Consider the following 16,935-nt stretch of genomic DNA (forward strand, 5'->3'; position numbering starts at 1 on the left):
AGGTGGGGGGGAAGGGACGCTGAGTGACAGACAGGCATCTGGGGTAAACAAGGTGACTCGGCATTTTTGGGGACAACGGACCCGCGGGGAAAGACGGGAAAACCCAGGGTGAACCGTTACAGGACCGGGGGTACATGGAACAAACCTATACCTAATACAAATGTAATAAGCATAAAAAGCACAAATCTACATCTCCCTCTTTTTTATTTAAAAAGAAAAGAACGGAAAATAACTTAAACGGGGGATTTGCAGTCCTGCTCCCCATCGTCGAACCAGATGTCCTCTGGGTGTTCTTTTTGGTTCTTTTCTGGATGTTTGGCATTGAGCGGCTCCCTGCTTGCCTCTGATGGGGCAGCGAGGACGGCGTGGTTGATATGAATGGTGGTGTTGATGGCTTTTAAATTTGAATTTTTAACAACACTAAAACTAATACTAAGAACAATGAGTGCTAACAGCAACACAAGTCCAGTTTCCAAAATGGATTGGATCCAACCGTGAGACCCCATCCTTCAAAAGCGACCTCAGCCAGTCACTTGTGAGAGGGATGAAGCTCATTGACGCTGACATTGTGGGTTGGGTCCTGGGCAAGGTGAATGTCTGAAAAACAACTGAAACGTAAATTAGCACTCTAGGGAGGGGAGATCTAAATCAAAAGGGAAGAGCGAGTCTAGGGAATTGGATGGGGAAAGGGAAGGCTCTGAGAGGGAAAGTGTTGAACTGGAAAGGAAAGGGGGAGACTTTCTCCGTCGTCGGAGGGCTGCATGCCTCACCTCAGGATCTTCTTTCTTGTTGGTCTGGTGTTTAGGTACATATGGCCGGACAAATTTGGATGGGACCCATCTCAGGCCTGAGGGCGTGGACACGCAAGCGTATCCCCGTCCCCAAGTGACTAACTCATGGGGTCCTTCCAGCTGCCAGGTCTCAGGATCTTTAATGAGCACTGGCGGTTTCTCCCTGACCTTGCTCTCCTCGTAGTTGCCAAAGTGCCTGGCGATTGGCGGGTTGAGGATTTCAAAAGAACAATTCAAGAAATTCAATGTGAAGAGGGCTCTCGCGAGTCGAACTTGGGGGGACTCAACCTTCATAGTTAGTGTTTGTTGTTTTAGCATACTCTTAAGACTCTGGTGAGTCCGCTCCACCACGGCTTGGCCTGTCGGGGAATATGAGATGCCGGTTTTATGCTCTATTCCCCATTGCTGCAGGAAGCTGGCGAACTCCTTGGACGTGTACCCAGGGACATTGTCCATTTTTATTAATTTTGGGACTCCCAGCATAGAGAAAGCCTGTATTAAATGTTTTTCGATGTCTTGGGCTTTCTCCCCTGCATGGGCAGAAGGAAAGATTGCCCCAGAGAAAGTGTCCACGGAGAAATGGACATACTTCATCCTCCCAAAGGAATGGATGTGAGTAACGTCCATCTGCCATACCTCGCAGGACTTTAGACCCCTAGGGTTTGCCCCTGCGCTCACTGATGGTAAGGGGAGCGATTTACAGGATGGGCAGGTGGCTATAATGGCTCTGGCCTGGTCACGGGTGAGGTGGAATTGCCAGACCAGACCGGGCGCATTGTGGTGGTAGAATTGGTGGCTGATCTTAGCTTGCTGGAACTTATCTGGGAGCAGCGCTATCTGTGCCGGGGCGGCAGCGAGAGAGTCGGCATGCCGATTGCCCTCGGCCAAGAATCCTGGCAGGTTGGTATGTGACCTGATATGCATCACATAAAAGGGTTGCTCTCGGTGGGAGACTAACTTAATCAGTTTTGAGAGCAACTTGTGCAGGGCCTCGTTGGACACACCCTGCAGGACACCATCCTGCGCTCTAGACACTACACCAGCTACGTACACCGAATCGGTTACCAAATTGAAAGGTTCAGAGAACCGCTCAAAAGCTCTAACGACAGCGGCCAACTCAGCTATTTGAGGGGAGCCTTCCACCTCAACAATATCTGTCTCCCACTGCTGAATCTGAGGATCTTTCCAAGTCACTACGGACTTGTGAGAACTTCTGGATGCGTCTGTAAAAACTGTTAAGGTCTGGAGTGGCTTTTTGCTCTGAATTTGTTTGATGGATAATGCAAATTGAATTTCTGATTCGAAAATTTTGTGGGCCAGTCTCAAAACTGAAATTTTGCCTGTGTAGCTGTCTAGAGAGAACTGAAGAGATTCATTTTCCTGTAAAAGGTGTTCCAGCATGGCCTTGGTGAATTGGCCCGATTCCAATTTGATTGGAATGTGAATGCATTCGAAGTCACATCCACCTAACTCCCAGATCCATGCTCTTGCTTTGCGGATCAGTTCTGCTACTAACTCTTGTGGCCTTGTTATTCTCTTGGACTGATGGTGACTTAGGAAGACCCATTCTATGATGGAGAGTGGGTCCCTTCGGCCCTGGTCCTTGCCCTTCCTTACGGTGTCTGTCCATTGAAATATAACACCATGGAGGTGTGGCAGTCTGCCCAATATGATGAATTTAAAGGGCAGGTCCGGATCTTACCGGCAGACATTGTCTCCTGGACCTTATTCAAAGCAGCCTGGGCCTCTGGGGTGAGTTCCCTGGGAGAACTCGGCTCTTCCCCCGCTTTCAGTAAATTGAAAAGAGGGGCTAGGTCTCTGTTTGTAATACCTAACCATGGCCTCACCCAGTTCAAAGAACCACACAGCTGCTGGACGTCAGCTAGGGTCCGAATTTTATTTTTGATGGCCAATTTTTGCGGAACAATGGTCCGCTTGTTAATTTCCAAACCCAGGTACTTCCAGGGTGGCATCTTTTGAATTTTGTCCTCTTGCAGCTCAAACCCTGCAGCAATCAACGCATCGGTTGTCAGGTTAAGCGCGTGTGTAAGGAGATCACCGTTGGGAGCACAAATTAAGATATCATCTATATAGTGCTGGATGATCACGCCCTCGGTGGCTGCACGGACGGGGGTCAGCAATGAAGCTACGTACCGCTGGCAGATGGTGGGCGAGCATTTGAGGCCCTGAGGCAACACTCGCCAATGGTAGCACTCAACTGGGGCTTCTCAGTTGGTGGAGGGAACTGAGAAGGCAAAACGCAGCACGTCTTCAGGGTGTAGGGGAATGTGGAAGAAACAATTTTTTATGTCAATAACAGCCAATTCCCAATCTTTTGGCAACATTGTGGGGGACGGCATCCCTGGTTGGAGGGGACCCATATTTTCAATCACATTGTTGATGGCACGGAGGTCGTGAAGGAGCTGCCATTCGTCTTTGCCAGGTTTTTTCAGGACAAAGACGGGGCAATTCTAAGGAGATGTTGTTTCTTGGATATGCCCCTTGGCAAGTTGCTCTGCCACGAGCTTTTGGAACGCTTTTAATTTTTGTTTATTGAGCGGCAACTGCTCTACCCAGATCGGAACATCAGAAAGCCAATTCAACTTTTGGGTAGGACGCTCCTCAGTGACCTCTGCCCGAAAAACCTGAGGGTTTGGAATGCTTAATGTGACCCTCCACTGGGCCATCAGGTCCCTTCCCCACAGGGGCTCCGTGTAATCTAAAACAAACGGACGTAGGTAAGCTGATTGTCCGTTTGGCCCCTGAAATTTAACGATGTTTTTTGATTGCTTTGCCAATTGTGCCCCTCCTACACCTTGAATTTGTCCAGCCACATCTTGCAACTCCCAACGCAATGGGCAATCCCGTGAGGGAATGACCGTGACGTCTGCCCCGGTGTCCAAGAGGCCGTTAAGCCACTTGTGCTCACCACCTTTCCACATGTAACATGGGATTTTGGGTCTTTCCTTCCCAAGTACCTGGGCCTGACACACCTCATAGATTTTCTCAGCAGTCTTCATCCATAGATCTTCTGGGTAGACGGGAGGCCCAGATACAGGTATTGCTTGGGCGATGATTTGCCCTTTGGGAAGGAAGACTGGCTGGTGAGCACAGTGCAGCCACAGCACCAGGTGTTTGGGGTTTGCAGATGTTAAGTTGAATGCAATAGTGATCTTGAGTGGCAAGTATTTTGTGTCCCCAAGGATGATGTACTTACTGTGGAGTCTCCTCCAGGGCCCTGGGTCCTGTGTGTCTACCGTGACAAAATGCCAATTGCTATCCTTGAGTAGCAGAGGTTCGGTCAGGGCCAACCTGTATGGAGAGAAGTTGAACTGGGTGTTAAGGATGGGCCTGGGATGGTTGGGGTCCCGACCAAGCCATGCCTACAAGATGAAATTCCCGACTCCCCCCACGCAGGCTGGTTCACCAGCTCTAGTTCCCCTATTGTCCAATCCAGTAATGTCATGTCTGGTATTAGAGTTCTTGTCCTCAGGTGGGTATGCTAATGTGTTGTCCCTCCTGCCCCCTGATGTTATGTTTCCCACCAAATTTGTGTCCTCACGCAGGGAGGGACTGCACTGGGAAATTAGTTTTTTGATTGTCCCCCTGGGTTGGAGGCACCTTGCCCTTGCTGTTGGTTTTTAAAACGTAAGAAGTCCTCTTTGAGAGGGTAATGAGATGCCCAGTGTCCTTTCTTATTGCAGAGGTTGCAGGGTTTTCCCAGGTGGTAACCTTTGGGGGGTGGCCCTGAGAAGCGGTGCGCAGGAGCCGGGGTCATGGATGGCATGTGGGCTTCGGTGATGGAGACCCTCCTTGACGGCGTTCGGGGCGTCCCCTGAAGATCCTTTGATGGCAAGGTGACCTTTCGCGCGCACACGTCCAGCATGTCTTGGAGTGTTGGCTCTGGGTCGAGGGGCAGGCTCAGCATCGCCTGTCGGCAGGCCTTATTGGTGTTCTGCAGGGCGATTTGCTTCACCATGCCTTGCCTCAATCCCTCCTCTGGAACCTGTGCTTCAGCTGCCCTGCACAACCTGTCTATAAAACTAATGAAAGATTCCCGTGTCTCCTGCTTAAGAGAGAAACAGTTAACAACAGGACCACTGGGTCTTAACTTAAAAAATGCTTTTTGTGCCACCTTGGCACTTGCTGACAGTGCCCCCCTTGGGATCTTTTCGGCCTGCGTTGCTGCCACGTCCCAATCCCCCATCCCGCACAGATGATCAATGGACAACATGCCCCCATCGGTGTCGAAGGAGGTCTCGCCATTGGCCCAAAGGTGGGGTAATACATCTCGTACTTCCTGCCTCCATGCGGACTCCCATACCAAAAACTCAGCTTGAGTAATCAAGCACGAAAAGAGAGCGCGCATGTCAGCGGGGACATACTCGTTGGAGGAAAGTGTGGCTTTTAACAGCCCCCTAAAGTATTCACTTTCCCGGCCAAACTCCTTTTGGGCTTTGCAGACATCCCTGATTACCGACTGTGGTATTGGAGTCCACTGTGCGAGGGGTCTGCCCCTCTGCCGCGGTGTATAGGTGACCGGCGCAGCAGAAAAGGCAAGCAGGGTTTCCAGGTCGCGGCTTCCCCCCTTCCCCCCCCCTCGGAAACCGAGGCGTGGGAACCGAGGGCGGAGGCAGGACCAGGGCTAGGGGGTGTGGCTGGTGTTACATCACCCCTAGGGGTGGGGTCAAAGGGAGGACTGCTGAATGATTCATTAGGGGAGGTGCCTGAAGGGGGTGGAGAGGAGGAGTGGGTGGAGAAGTCACGGGGGTGGAATGGGTTGGCCGTAGGGCAAAAGGGGTTGTTGGGAGACAAAACACAGGGGGAGGGGGATGCCATGTGGTCCCCTCTATCTTGTGCCCTGGGGAGGGAAGGGAATCATTTTGGGAAAGGTCTGGGGAAGGTTGTGGAGAGGGATTTGGGGTCTTAAAACTTACAACTTTACTACTATGGGGCAGGGCTGAACAAAGAGAGGGGCTTTGGGGATGGGAAGAGTGCAGGGCGATGCCAGCACTGCCCTGCGAGGGAACCCGGAGGTGAACAAAGAGGCCAGAGTCTGCCTGCGGCAGCTGCCGGGATGCCCGTCTGGGAATCCCCGAGCTAGGAAGAGAGGAAGAGGGGAGGGGGCTTGGGGGGCTGCGTTCGCCTTTGCGTGGCTCTGGCTTCCCTTCGCTGTTATTTTTGACAATATTTCTCATTTGGATTGCCAGATGGATGAAAATTGAGAGGGAGGGGTCCTCTTTTTGGACGATTTCCCTTCCAACTCGGTCCCAGAATTGAATTTGGTATAAATTTGCCTGCGATATGTCCTGGAAAGACTGCAGAAGCCACCGGGTGAAGCGTTTAACACCAGATTTTTAAAATCTTTTTCCTCCCCCAACTAAAATTCCTAGAATTTGAACATAAATTCTCTGCTGCGACACTGACAATTTAGCACCCATCCTGTAGATTTTAAACTTCACAACTGGTAAAATAAAAAGAGAAAATAGAAGACCTGTTTCAGACACTGGGTAACCTGTGCTTACACGCTCCCTGCCGCGGGAGAACAAAATGTGGGATCTTATCGCCCCCTTGTGAGAGAAAGAGAAACCCACCCCAAAAGGAGCAAGGTGTGCCCAGCCCTGGGGGACCCCTGTAACTTACCACGGGTCCAGCGAAGTCCGAAGGGGAAACGAAAAGTCCAGCTGCGAAGTTTTCACCGTGAGTGGACCGAACTCCGGCGGTGAAAACCGGAGCTGCCAGTCCAATCCTTCCAGAAACGCAGGGCTCGCTAAAACGAAACCTGAGCTTGTGGAAGGTGTTGTAATGTCCACGAGGTTAAATCCATCAGTCTCTCGGGGCTTGGTGGTCCTCCGTCCGTGTGCTTGAAGCTCTCAAGCCGCACGTTTGGGTGCCACAACTGCGGTATGCTCTCTTTCCCCCCCCTTATCCCAGCTAGCTCCAAGGCGAAAGGGGAGCGCAGGCAGCTTCCGTTCCACCCGCTGAGCCCTCGCGGGCTTCGGGCAGGGCTGCGTGGGTCTGAGAGCAAGCGGCGGGTCCCACGGCAAATAAAAGAAGAGGGTCTTTTCTCCTGGCGGGAAGAATTCTGTTTTATTACAGCCCAACGGGGAAAGCAATAACCGAAGGGGCCACGGCTTGCCGCGCCGGTGTTTGTCTGTGCCACGCTGCCGAGCAGGCGGGGCGGAGTGGCGCACGCCAGAGCCGGCCGAGAGAAGCAACGGCTGCTCAGGCGGGGCGGCGACAACGCGCAGGTGCCTGCCAGGAGAAAAGCCGCAGGCGTGCCGCGCCCGCGGATTAAGTACGGGACAGGGGGAAACTGGGGCAGCCAATGGGGTAACGCCACGGGGGGTCAGAGGGCAGTGGGGTGCGGGGGTACATCCAATGAAGGGGCGGACAGGTGGAGGGTCCCAGGTCGTCTGCCTATCGCTCGGCGTCCTGGGTAAAGGATTCCAGATGGGGGGAAGGGATGCTGAGTGACAGACAGGCATCTGGGGTAAACACAGTGACTTTGAAATTTCTCGGGGACAACAAACCACGGGGAGAGATGGGAAGACCCGGGGGGTCGTTACAGAGTGCGGGGAGTACATGGAACGAACTTATACATAATACAAATGTGATAAAACATATAAAAACACAACTCCACAGGGCTCACGATGTGGAGGGACTCAGGGGCCCCCACTGGCTCAGCCCAGGCTGCATCCCTGAGCACCCCAGACTCTCCTGCCCAGTTTCTGATGCTCAGACACCCACCAGCACCCTCTTCCCAGGCTGTCAGCTGGGGAGTTTGTGGAGCCTGGGATGTGCTCCTGTGGTGGCATCCTGGACACTGGATCCAGCCTGCAGTGATGGGACAGAGGGGCTGGGCACAGCGCTCGTGGCTTGTTGCAGGCAGAAGAGGGCAAGTGCATCAGGATTTGGGGACCCTCCAACCCCTGGGAGATCCCGTTATGCCCACACTGGGACACAGAAACAGAAGCAGGGCATGTCTGGAAACAAGCAAAACTCTTTTAAACCAGGTGAGGCAACTCTTCATATTCTTACAAAGAAATTAAATAAAGGGAAGGAACTTTTTTTCCTGGAACCATATATATGTACAAAACCAACATTATTTACAAACATTGCTTTCTGAATCACTGTGTACAGGCATGGAGTGGTGGGGGGGAGTGAGGAGAAGAGCAGCATACCCCTTACCCATCCCATCCACAGCCACCCCATCCCCACAATAAAACAGGAGGGCACCCCCAGAAAACCCCCAGTAGGACACACACCTTTTGGCTAAAATAAGTACAGTCTGGGTAGGGTCATTGCTACCCATCTCCCCCACCCCATCTTCTTAGTTTAAAATAAATATCCCCTGTAGTGAAATGAAACTTGAGTAACCCTTGTTTTGTTCCTCCATGTCCTGCAGCAGCTTGAAGAACACCTGAGCAATGAGTTTTTAAGGCCTCTGCTGTGTACCCTGCTGCAGCCCCCAGGACAAGGGGCTGTCCCTTAGTCCTGGGATGCCAACATCCCTCCTGGCATGCCCGTAACCCTTTGGGATGAAAGGATCCCTCCTTCCAAGGTCTGGCACCAAGGTGGTCCCTAAACGTGCATCTACCATGTTCTCCTTTGGGACACGATCTGGGATGCAAAGCGATTTGGTTTTCTTTTCTTTAAGAGTCTTTAAATCTTGCAGCTTTTTAGTTTAAATAAAAAGACACATATAAATTACAGTATTTAAGGAAAAAAAGAACCCAAAACACATGACCTGAAGGCAGCAGCTCCTTATAAAGGTAAATCCAGAACATTTGTAAAATGTCTTCATTTATGATAACAAAAATCTTAGTTTGAGACTATGGAAGTCATCATTTCCTTGCCCTTGCTGCTGTGCCAGGTCTTTGTGGCACTATAAAGGTGAAAATGCCAGAGGAAGGGGATGGTTATTGGGAATGGCGTGGATAAAGCAGGAGGGGGCATTCAGAGAGGAGGAGGTGGGATGTCATCCCTGCAGTCCTTTTTTCCAAGGCTGGTGACGGTGCTGTAGCCATTTCCATGCTCCTCTTGCTCCAGCTCCTCTGGAACTCCAGCCATTCCCACTCAGCTCACCAGGGCAGTCATGGATGAAGGCAGGGCATGCACTGGAAGATGATCCACTCAAAGAAAAGCAGCTCCAGCTGCTGTGAGGGGCTCGAGCCCATGTGCGGGCCTGGATAACCCTCCAGCAGCGTCCCTCTGTGTGTCCCTGGAGCACCACAGAGCTGTCCTCCACCTGAGCAGCATCCCCAGAGGGTCCCTAGCAAGGTATCAGCATCCTGGAGGGGCCGGATGCAGGTGGGAGCTGAGCAGCTGCCTGCAGGGCTGCTGGTGGTCTCAGCATCCATGGCTCTGGGGACTCAGGACCTTCCCATTCCCATCACCGTTTGGCTGTTGCCCTTGGCACATTCCTCAGTGCCTCCTTTCCCCTGATTTGTCCATGGCTGTCACTTTGTCATCAGTTTTCAGTGCCTCCATGCCAGGGCTACCTGGGAGAGGAAGGAGTGGTTAGGGAGGGCAGATCCTCACATCCCGAATATTCCCTGCTCCAGCCCAGCCCAGGGAGCAGTGCCTCCCCAGCCAGCTCCAGCTGCTCATCATCACATGAAATCCACACACACACCTCCACAAAACAACAAAACAATCCCATCAATTCCTACAAACCCATGTGGAAGAGGAGTTACCTACTTGGAAGGCTGGCCAGAATCTGAGCTTAAACCTGGAAGAAATAAAGTTGCTGTTAATGGCCTTGAGCAGACACAAAAGGTTATCTGGACAGAGCAGTGAAGTCACCAGCTGGATGGGACAGCCATGGGTGTCAGGTCTGACACTGCGCCCTTGGATGGGCAGAAGTGGTCTGGAACTGTCTGAAACCTCCTCAATACCCCCAGGATGAGTTTTCTCCCTTCCAGCTCAAACTTGCCCCCTCCACAGCCCACAGAGGAAAAGCTGGGCAGAACCCTCGGTAGGACAGGGATGCTGAGGCACCTTTGGATGTTCCCCAGCAGCAGCAGCACCTGGAGGGCAAGCGCAGCTGGAACATCCCTGGGAGAGCCCCAGGGACCCATCCCCAGGAGATGCCGGGCTACCTACGGAGCTGCTGCCGGATGGAGTTGTGCCAGTGGAGGTTGAGCAGGTCAGGGTAGATTTCAGGAAGCTGCTTGATCGCCAGGAGCTTCAGCATTCGGTAGGTGCAGCTCTTCAGCTCCAGGTCCCTCAGGTGCCTCTCCTCCGAGAGGGTGGTGGGACGCAGCTCCACCTTGTGCTTCTGCAGCACTTGGTCCACTAAGCTCCCAGGCAGCGTTGGGAAGAGCTTCTCCTTCACCACATGGATGGGGATGAAGATGGCTCCCGCCCGGACGACATGGGGGAAAGGGCAAGCGGACATGAAGGTCTTCAGCTGGGAGAGCAGGTCGGTGAGGAGCCTGGCTACGTCCTGGAAAGCCAGCCATATCTCCTTGCCGTTGCTGGGCTTCTGAGGAATGGGAGCCTTGGAGCCGTTCTTGGGGCTGGGCAGGGATTTGGGCATCTCTCCCAGCTCTTCTGCCAGCTCAGCTTTCTTCAGCCACTCCTGCAGGAGCTCCGGGGAGGAGCGGGACACTGAGCCTGAAATGGTGTCACAGAGCAAGGTGTGCAGGGAGGTGAAGTACTGCCCCGGGGGGGTCTGTGAGGGAAGAACACCAACCTTCTGGACCACCAACACCTTCTCCTCCACTGGAGTTGAGGGGGCATTGGAAACCAAGATGTGGGGAGGGTTTGGGGCCAGGATGATGCTGAGCTGGGGGCCAGACTGTGGGAACAGGGGGGTGAGGGATGGAGAGAAGGCTGAGTGAGCTGGTGTGGGGGTGCTGCTGCAGGGGCTGGGCTGGGGGGCTTTTGAGCTTCCATCCTGCTGGGTGGGCTCAGTGCTGGGTGGGAGGGAGGGCAGCAGTTTGTGTTTCTGGAACATGAAGTTGGATGAGCTCTGGAAGCTGCTCTGGTCCCCAGAGTCCGCCTCAGGCACCCAGGGCTGTGCACCCTCTCCCGACCCCACCTTACCTTCTGCAGCCTCTTTCTCCTTCTTATCCTCTCGGTCCAGTGTCCCCTCCGCAAAGCCAGGGGGTCTCTGGGTGTCCCCAGCTTCCACCAGTCTCTTCTTGAAGCTAAGGTCCAGCACCATTTCCTTAGGGAGTGGCTCCTCAGTGCCCACCCTGTCAGGGCTGCCCTCCTGAGACTCCAGCTCTTGGGTCTCAGCCTTTGGCTTTTTAGGGATGCTCCCATAACAACTTTCCTCTTGGCTCTGCTCTGCATCACTGCCTGACCTCAGGCTGGACACCACTGAGACGTCTCTGACAGCAGCAGGCTCCTGGCTGCCACCCGTGTTTTGGGGTGAGGAGTCCTCCCACTGATGGTTCCTGCAGAACAGAATGGGGTCTGTGACCTTGGCCCTTTCCAGATACTCCTGGTAGGGTGCCAGGCTGAAGACGTTGTGGATCACAGGCACTGGTGGGGAGGATGAGAAAGCCTTGGTGTCCCTCAGCTCTTCCAGGCCTTTGACAGGGGTCACAGCCAGAGAAGGGCGGATGAGGTCCTTGGCTGCATCCTTGATCTTGCAGGCATTTCCTTCCCCTGGTCCCCCATGGGGGGTGTCCTGAGGGGCCGGGCTGCTGTTTCTCCTCCCTTGGTACAGTTGCTCCTCCTCCCTTTGCCTGGGTTTCTCCCAGCTCCCTCCTCTCTCGGGAAATGTCTCAGCCAGCCCACCGGAGCCCCCAGAAAGCCTCTCTGGGGTGCAGACAGGCTGGAAATCGCTGCTGTGCCTCGGTGCTGCTCGCCACTGCGGACTGTCTGTCCCGTGCTGCTCACCACCCGGCTCCGTGCCGGGAAAGGAGGCGTGGAACGTGGATGCATCGCCCAGGCTGACGGCAAACCCTGGGTACCCGGTGTTCCTGGGCAGCTCGGCATCCCTGCCTGGCTCAGCATCCCTTAGTGCCGCCCCCAGCCTGACACCCACTGTCCTTGGCACATGGGGCTCCAAGGGGCTGGGAAAATAACTGCTGGGATCTTGGGGCTTGAGGTAGGTGCTGGGAAAGGGCTCCCTGCTTGCCACATAGCCACAGCTGGGTAGGGCACTGGGCTCCCCCGCAGTGGGAGCTGGGGGGTGGTAGAGGGGGCCAGCTCTGTGGGGTGACAGCAGGTATGGGTGGGGTGGGTAGCACATTGCTGACCTCTCCTGCATCACTTGGCTGCTGTCAGGCAGCTGGAGCTTGGGCCAGGGGACCTCTGGCATCTTCTTCTGACTCTGGGCAGAAGGATAACTTGCTTCCAGGAACGGGGTGCTGGGGGGTGGCCCGTGCTTATCAAAGGTGACACAGTAGTGGGGTAAGGCAGCGGGGGAGCTCAGCTGCTCCCTGGAAGGCAGGGCCAGGCTGGAGGGGGGCAGCAGGAGGCTGTGGTTGGCGCAGGGATCGCTCCTGTGGGGCTCGCTGGGGTGCAGAGGGTGGGTGGCCGGGGGCAGGGCCCAGTTTACCTCTCCTGGTCGCTGCTGCAGACTCTCTGCTTGTTTCCTGAGTAGCAGAGCCATCCTGGGAGCCAAGAAGGAGGCGGGGGCACCGTACACTGGCTTGGGGACTGCTAGAGGAACTGCCTTCTTCACCACCACCGGATTCTTCACTGCCAAGGGGCACCTGGGACTGTTCAGCTTCTTTCTGGCCATCAGCTTCTCCTGCCTTATCAGGCTGTCCTTGCTCTTCTGGCTGTCCAGGGGGTGCAGCCTGGTGTCAAGGCTCTCTGGTGGGCACAGCAGGAAGTTCTGCAGTGGCCCCTCAGCCGGCACGGGCTGGCTCAGGGCACCGGGGCCGTAGTGCAGGTAGGCGGCCGTGGGGCTCCAGCCAGCTGGGGGCTGCTCGGGGCCCTTGGGGCTCTGCAGTGGGCAGGCAAAGTAGGAGCCCGTGTAGCTGAAATGACTTTCAGAGCCAAGGTGGGGCACCGGGCTGCATGTGCCTGGGATTTGCCAGGGCAGGAAGCCGGTGGCAGGCTCCAGACGAGGCAGCTTCTTGAGAATCACAGGGTCTGCAGGCTGTGAGTACCGTTTTGAGGCCATTTATAGGTTGGTGTCGGTGTCCCCACAGGAGAGCTGATTTGGCCTTCCTGGAAAAGAGAGAGAGTAAGTGTCCTGGTTTGAAGAGCAAAACCAGTGAGAAGCTCTAAGCCAGAAATACAATTTACTAGGAAAAAGGGAATGAAGAACTAAATATATAGAATAGCACAAAAAAAGAATAACTGACAGAATTTGTGATACAACCTGACACTTGCTGGCTAGGGCAGTGGTAGCAGATATGGTTCTGTCCAAGCAGTGGTCCTGTAGACTGATGTAGTTTCCCTCTGGAGGTCCAGTGAAGAGAATATCTCAGCTGTTCCTCTTGGAAGAGGGGATCTGCTTGCTGTTTGCGAAACCCCGCTTATATCCTTGATGGCATCGTTTGGCTCCTCCCTCTGGGCGGAGCATCTCACAATAGAATGCTGTGATCTTATCAGTCATGTGGCTAAAAGAATGGGTCCTCCTGGAGGGACATCATTTGGCTCTTTCCCTCTGGGTGTGGCATCTCACAATAGAATGCTGTGATCTTATCAGTCATGTGGCTAAAAGAATAGGTCCTCCTGGAGGGACTTATCTCTGAGTCACGAGATAAGGGAAGAAAAAGGAATTGCAGCTCCAGGTAGTAATGGAATAAACCCCAGTATTATAGCTTAGGACACCTTTAAACAACCTGGTGTTTGGTATTGCACAGTTTAAAACAGATAAAAGCCAAGCAAAGCTCAAAAGCCGCAGCTGACGTGCTGTGAGCACTGCCCAGCGGATCATCCCGTAAGGATGGAGAGCAGGGAGAATCTGGCGGAGGAGTGAGTGCCACTTCAGGAGTGCGGGCAGAAAGGAAGGGCAAGAAACCAACAGGAGAGCGGCTGTTACCAGAGCGCCCTGTCCCTGTGGCACTGTCCTGCCATGCCATCAGACTTTCTCTGTCACCGGCAACAGACACGTTTGTGCTGCACGCAAGCCCGCCCGCGTCATGGCACTGGAGCCATCGCTGTGCTCCGCGCTCCATATCGCCGGTAACGCACTCGGCACACCCCTGCCTGCGGCTGCAGCCCAGACACCGCTCGGCAAACCCACCAACGGCGTGAGCAGAGCCCAGAAGTGAAGCAGCACCCGGTGCCGAAGCGCTGGTGGGAGGTTGCTGGTGCCCAGGACCACGGGACATGGTACCCTGCCACATACACAGCCAGGGCTCCAGAAGTCCAAGGGACGCTTTTCATTATTAAGCTCACAACATCCTAACGGAGGGAAACCAAGCTATCACACTCTTGCTGACCCATGAGAGAACGCTTCTGCCACACTGCCGGTATAGGTCACCATCTCTGCCTATGATCTGGTCAGCTTCTGGAGGCAGATAAAGCCGATTGCCATTGCAGATGGGGATCTTAAAGGTGCAGAAAAGAGAAAAGATATCTGTGCCCATGCCCCCACTGCCATCGCGTGGCTCACAGCCTACGGGTGGGATGATTGGTGCTGACACCTGACACCTGACACGTATGTTTCCCTAAATGACAGGTCCTCTCTGAACTGTGCCAGCCAGCCACCAAACACACACTATGGTCTCTGGCAGTAGCAAGGATGTTAGTGTTTCTTACTGCCAATGAGATGACACCTTCAGATATTAAACAGACAGTGAAGCTGCTTTGTCCCCCAGTTCAATGGATGATGTTTGAGTCCACCTGGCAGCGATATGCAGAGGATCAAGGGCAGCGCAATTTAGAGGTACCGCAGCAAGATCCACCCTTTGGGGCTGGGGTTTCTCAGCTTATGGGACTGCTCCCTTTTGACAATCTTCAGTTACAGGCACGCCTACATCCTTGAATATTAGTACAGGCAAAACACTTAGGGATACAAGCCCTGCTGAAGGTTGCAGATATGTCAACACCAACCCAGAGGTATTCCATGATCAAACAGGGCCCCAGGGAACCATACGTGCAATTCATAGAGAGGACACGAAATGCTGTCACAATCTGCTAGTACAAGCAGGGGTTGTGATGGTTTGTTTTACCAATCTCAGAGTGCAAAAGACACATAGCAAGGGATTTCAGTATTAATCAAAACAAATTCACCTTTTATTGAGTGCCCACAGCAAATGTGATAGAAGGATTAGAAAGGAGGTAAAGGAGAGAGAGAGAGAGAGAGAGAAAGAGAAAGAGGTGGGAGGGGGTTAGAGCTACCAACAGAGACACAAAATCCTCATTGTCCAGCCAGCCAATAGGTCTGTCTTGTCACATCAGGGAGAATCTCAAACTCTTTGGTAAACTCAGGGGTCTTTTATAGTCTTCTGCCAGGGCGGGGGAACAGGAAGGCATGTGGAGGGAACAGGTACAGGACAGTGGAGAATAAGTCCATTGAGAACACGTACAGACAGTCCAGTTCCGAACAGGACAAACCAGTCCCAGCAGTGAGCAGGACCCATTGTTTCAGGACTGGTTCTCATGGGAAAGCAGTCTTGGTCCAGCGAGCACATTTGCAGGTAACACTTGGCAGACATCCCGCTTCAGTCAGGCCAGTGCCCCTGTGTTAGAATTGTAAGGGTCTCAGTCCTTAGCGGGGGCTTCAATCTGCATTCTTGATGGTGCTCATGAGGCAGATGAGGGATCTTTGGACCGTCTCTTACAGATGCCATGGAAAAGCAACTAATGAATAATGATGCAAAAAATCAATTAATTGAAAATTGGCATGGGATAGTGCAAATGAGGACTGCAAAAGGGCTATAGATTTATTACCAAAAGAAAATCCACCCTTAAATAAATAATTAATGCACGTGCTAAAATTGGGGCTGAATCAGATAGTATTGCTTTGTTAGCTGATTCTGTCTTGGTTTGAAAGACAAGTGTCTGCTAATGAAGGCAGGAGCCTCCCTTGAAATGGAAAATGTAAACCCCTCCCTCCAAATTGTTACAGTTTAGAATTTAATGGGCCCTCAGGCAAAGATATGAGAATAGAAATAACAGTTCTTCACTGTTATGTATAAATTTTAAAAATCCCTACAATTTAATAGGAAAATTAAAGTAAAATGCAGTAGCACAAAAAAAAACCACTGACATAGTCAGAATTTGACTTGACACCCTGTGGTCAGGGTGTTGTTTGCAGTCCGACTAAGTGGTGGCTGCAGTCTTCCTCAAGTGACAGGTATGGTTCTGTTGAAGCAGTGATCCTTTAGAAGGGTGTAGTTTTCCTCTGAAGATCAAGTGGTGAAGTAGACGGGTCTGGTCTTCCTCTGGGAATCCAGTGGAAAAGGCTGGCTGTAGTGTTGAAAAGTCTCAGATTGTATCCAGGTAGGAATGCTTGGCTTCTTCCCCTGGGTGGAGCATCTCACAATGGGATGATGTAATTTTATCAGTCATGCAGTGACACTCAATGGCCCATTAACAGAAGATATCTCCCCGGAGGGAGGGCGGGTCATGGAAGAGATAAAGAACACTGCCCCGCCTGGTTTTAACAGATGGTAAAAGAATACCATAGAATGCTTTTGGTGACATCTTGCATTGCAATCTAAGACAAGGCCTCTGCCTGCCCACGTCTTTCTCTACTGTCAGCAGCTCTTTCCACTGCCTGCAGCTTCTCACAGCTGTGGTAGATAGGGACAGGCAAAAGGAAGATCTCGGGATGTGACGGAAAGAAAGACCCTTCCCCCTTCTCCCTGCTTCACGTTATCTATTAACCCCAGAGCATGTAACCACACCTAACACAGTAGTTTTCCACTCCCGACTAAGCCTAGGGACCCTACAACCCCCGTCTGACGTAGCAAAGTCCCCCAAGACTATTTAAACCCATGAGATAAGATAATAAATGCTTTTGACCGTCCACCACATTGGTGTCAGTGTGTGTCGTTAGTCCGAGTAGCCCGGGCGAGGCCGGGCTGCCGTGGTGTCTTCTTGTAACCAGGTCACCATTATCTTTCATAAAGGCAACACACAGCCCACCCAGCTGCCTGGCAGCAACCTCTGTTCCTCCATCACTCTGCAATACCACGGCAGCTTGTTATCCTCACACAGGCACCGAATGTCTGGGGCGTTGGAGACAGGAATGCGACAAGCACACTCCGTGCTC

General features: G+C 53.0%; 1 protein-coding gene across 1 annotated transcript; it reads right to left on the reverse strand.

Annotated features, from left to right (window-relative positions):
- Nucleotides 1–9,297: 9,297 nt before the first annotated feature.
- LOC140684812 (uncharacterized protein C15orf39 homolog) lies at nucleotides 9,298–13,026 on the reverse strand. Its single transcript, XM_072934016.1, has one exon. It carries the CDS (start codon nucleotides 12,883–12,885, stop codon nucleotides 9,892–9,894), a length of 2,994 nt encoding a protein of 997 aa, XP_072790117.1. The 5' UTR covers nucleotides 12,886–13,026; the 3' UTR covers nucleotides 9,298–9,891.
- Between the last annotated feature and the right edge of the window lie 3,909 nt (nucleotides 13,027–16,935).

This window comes from Taeniopygia guttata, chromosome 10, assembly GCF_048771995.1.
Source record: "Taeniopygia guttata chromosome 10, bTaeGut7.mat, whole genome shotgun sequence".
NCBI lineage: Eukaryota > Metazoa > Chordata > Aves > Passeriformes > Estrildidae > Taeniopygia > Taeniopygia guttata.

Bases quoted from the DNA above. Each gene is read 5' to 3' on its own strand.
- LOC140684812 (XM_072934016.1), bottom strand. From the start codon at position 12,885: ATGGCCTCAAAACGGTACTCACAGCCTGCAGACCCTGTGATTCTCAAG.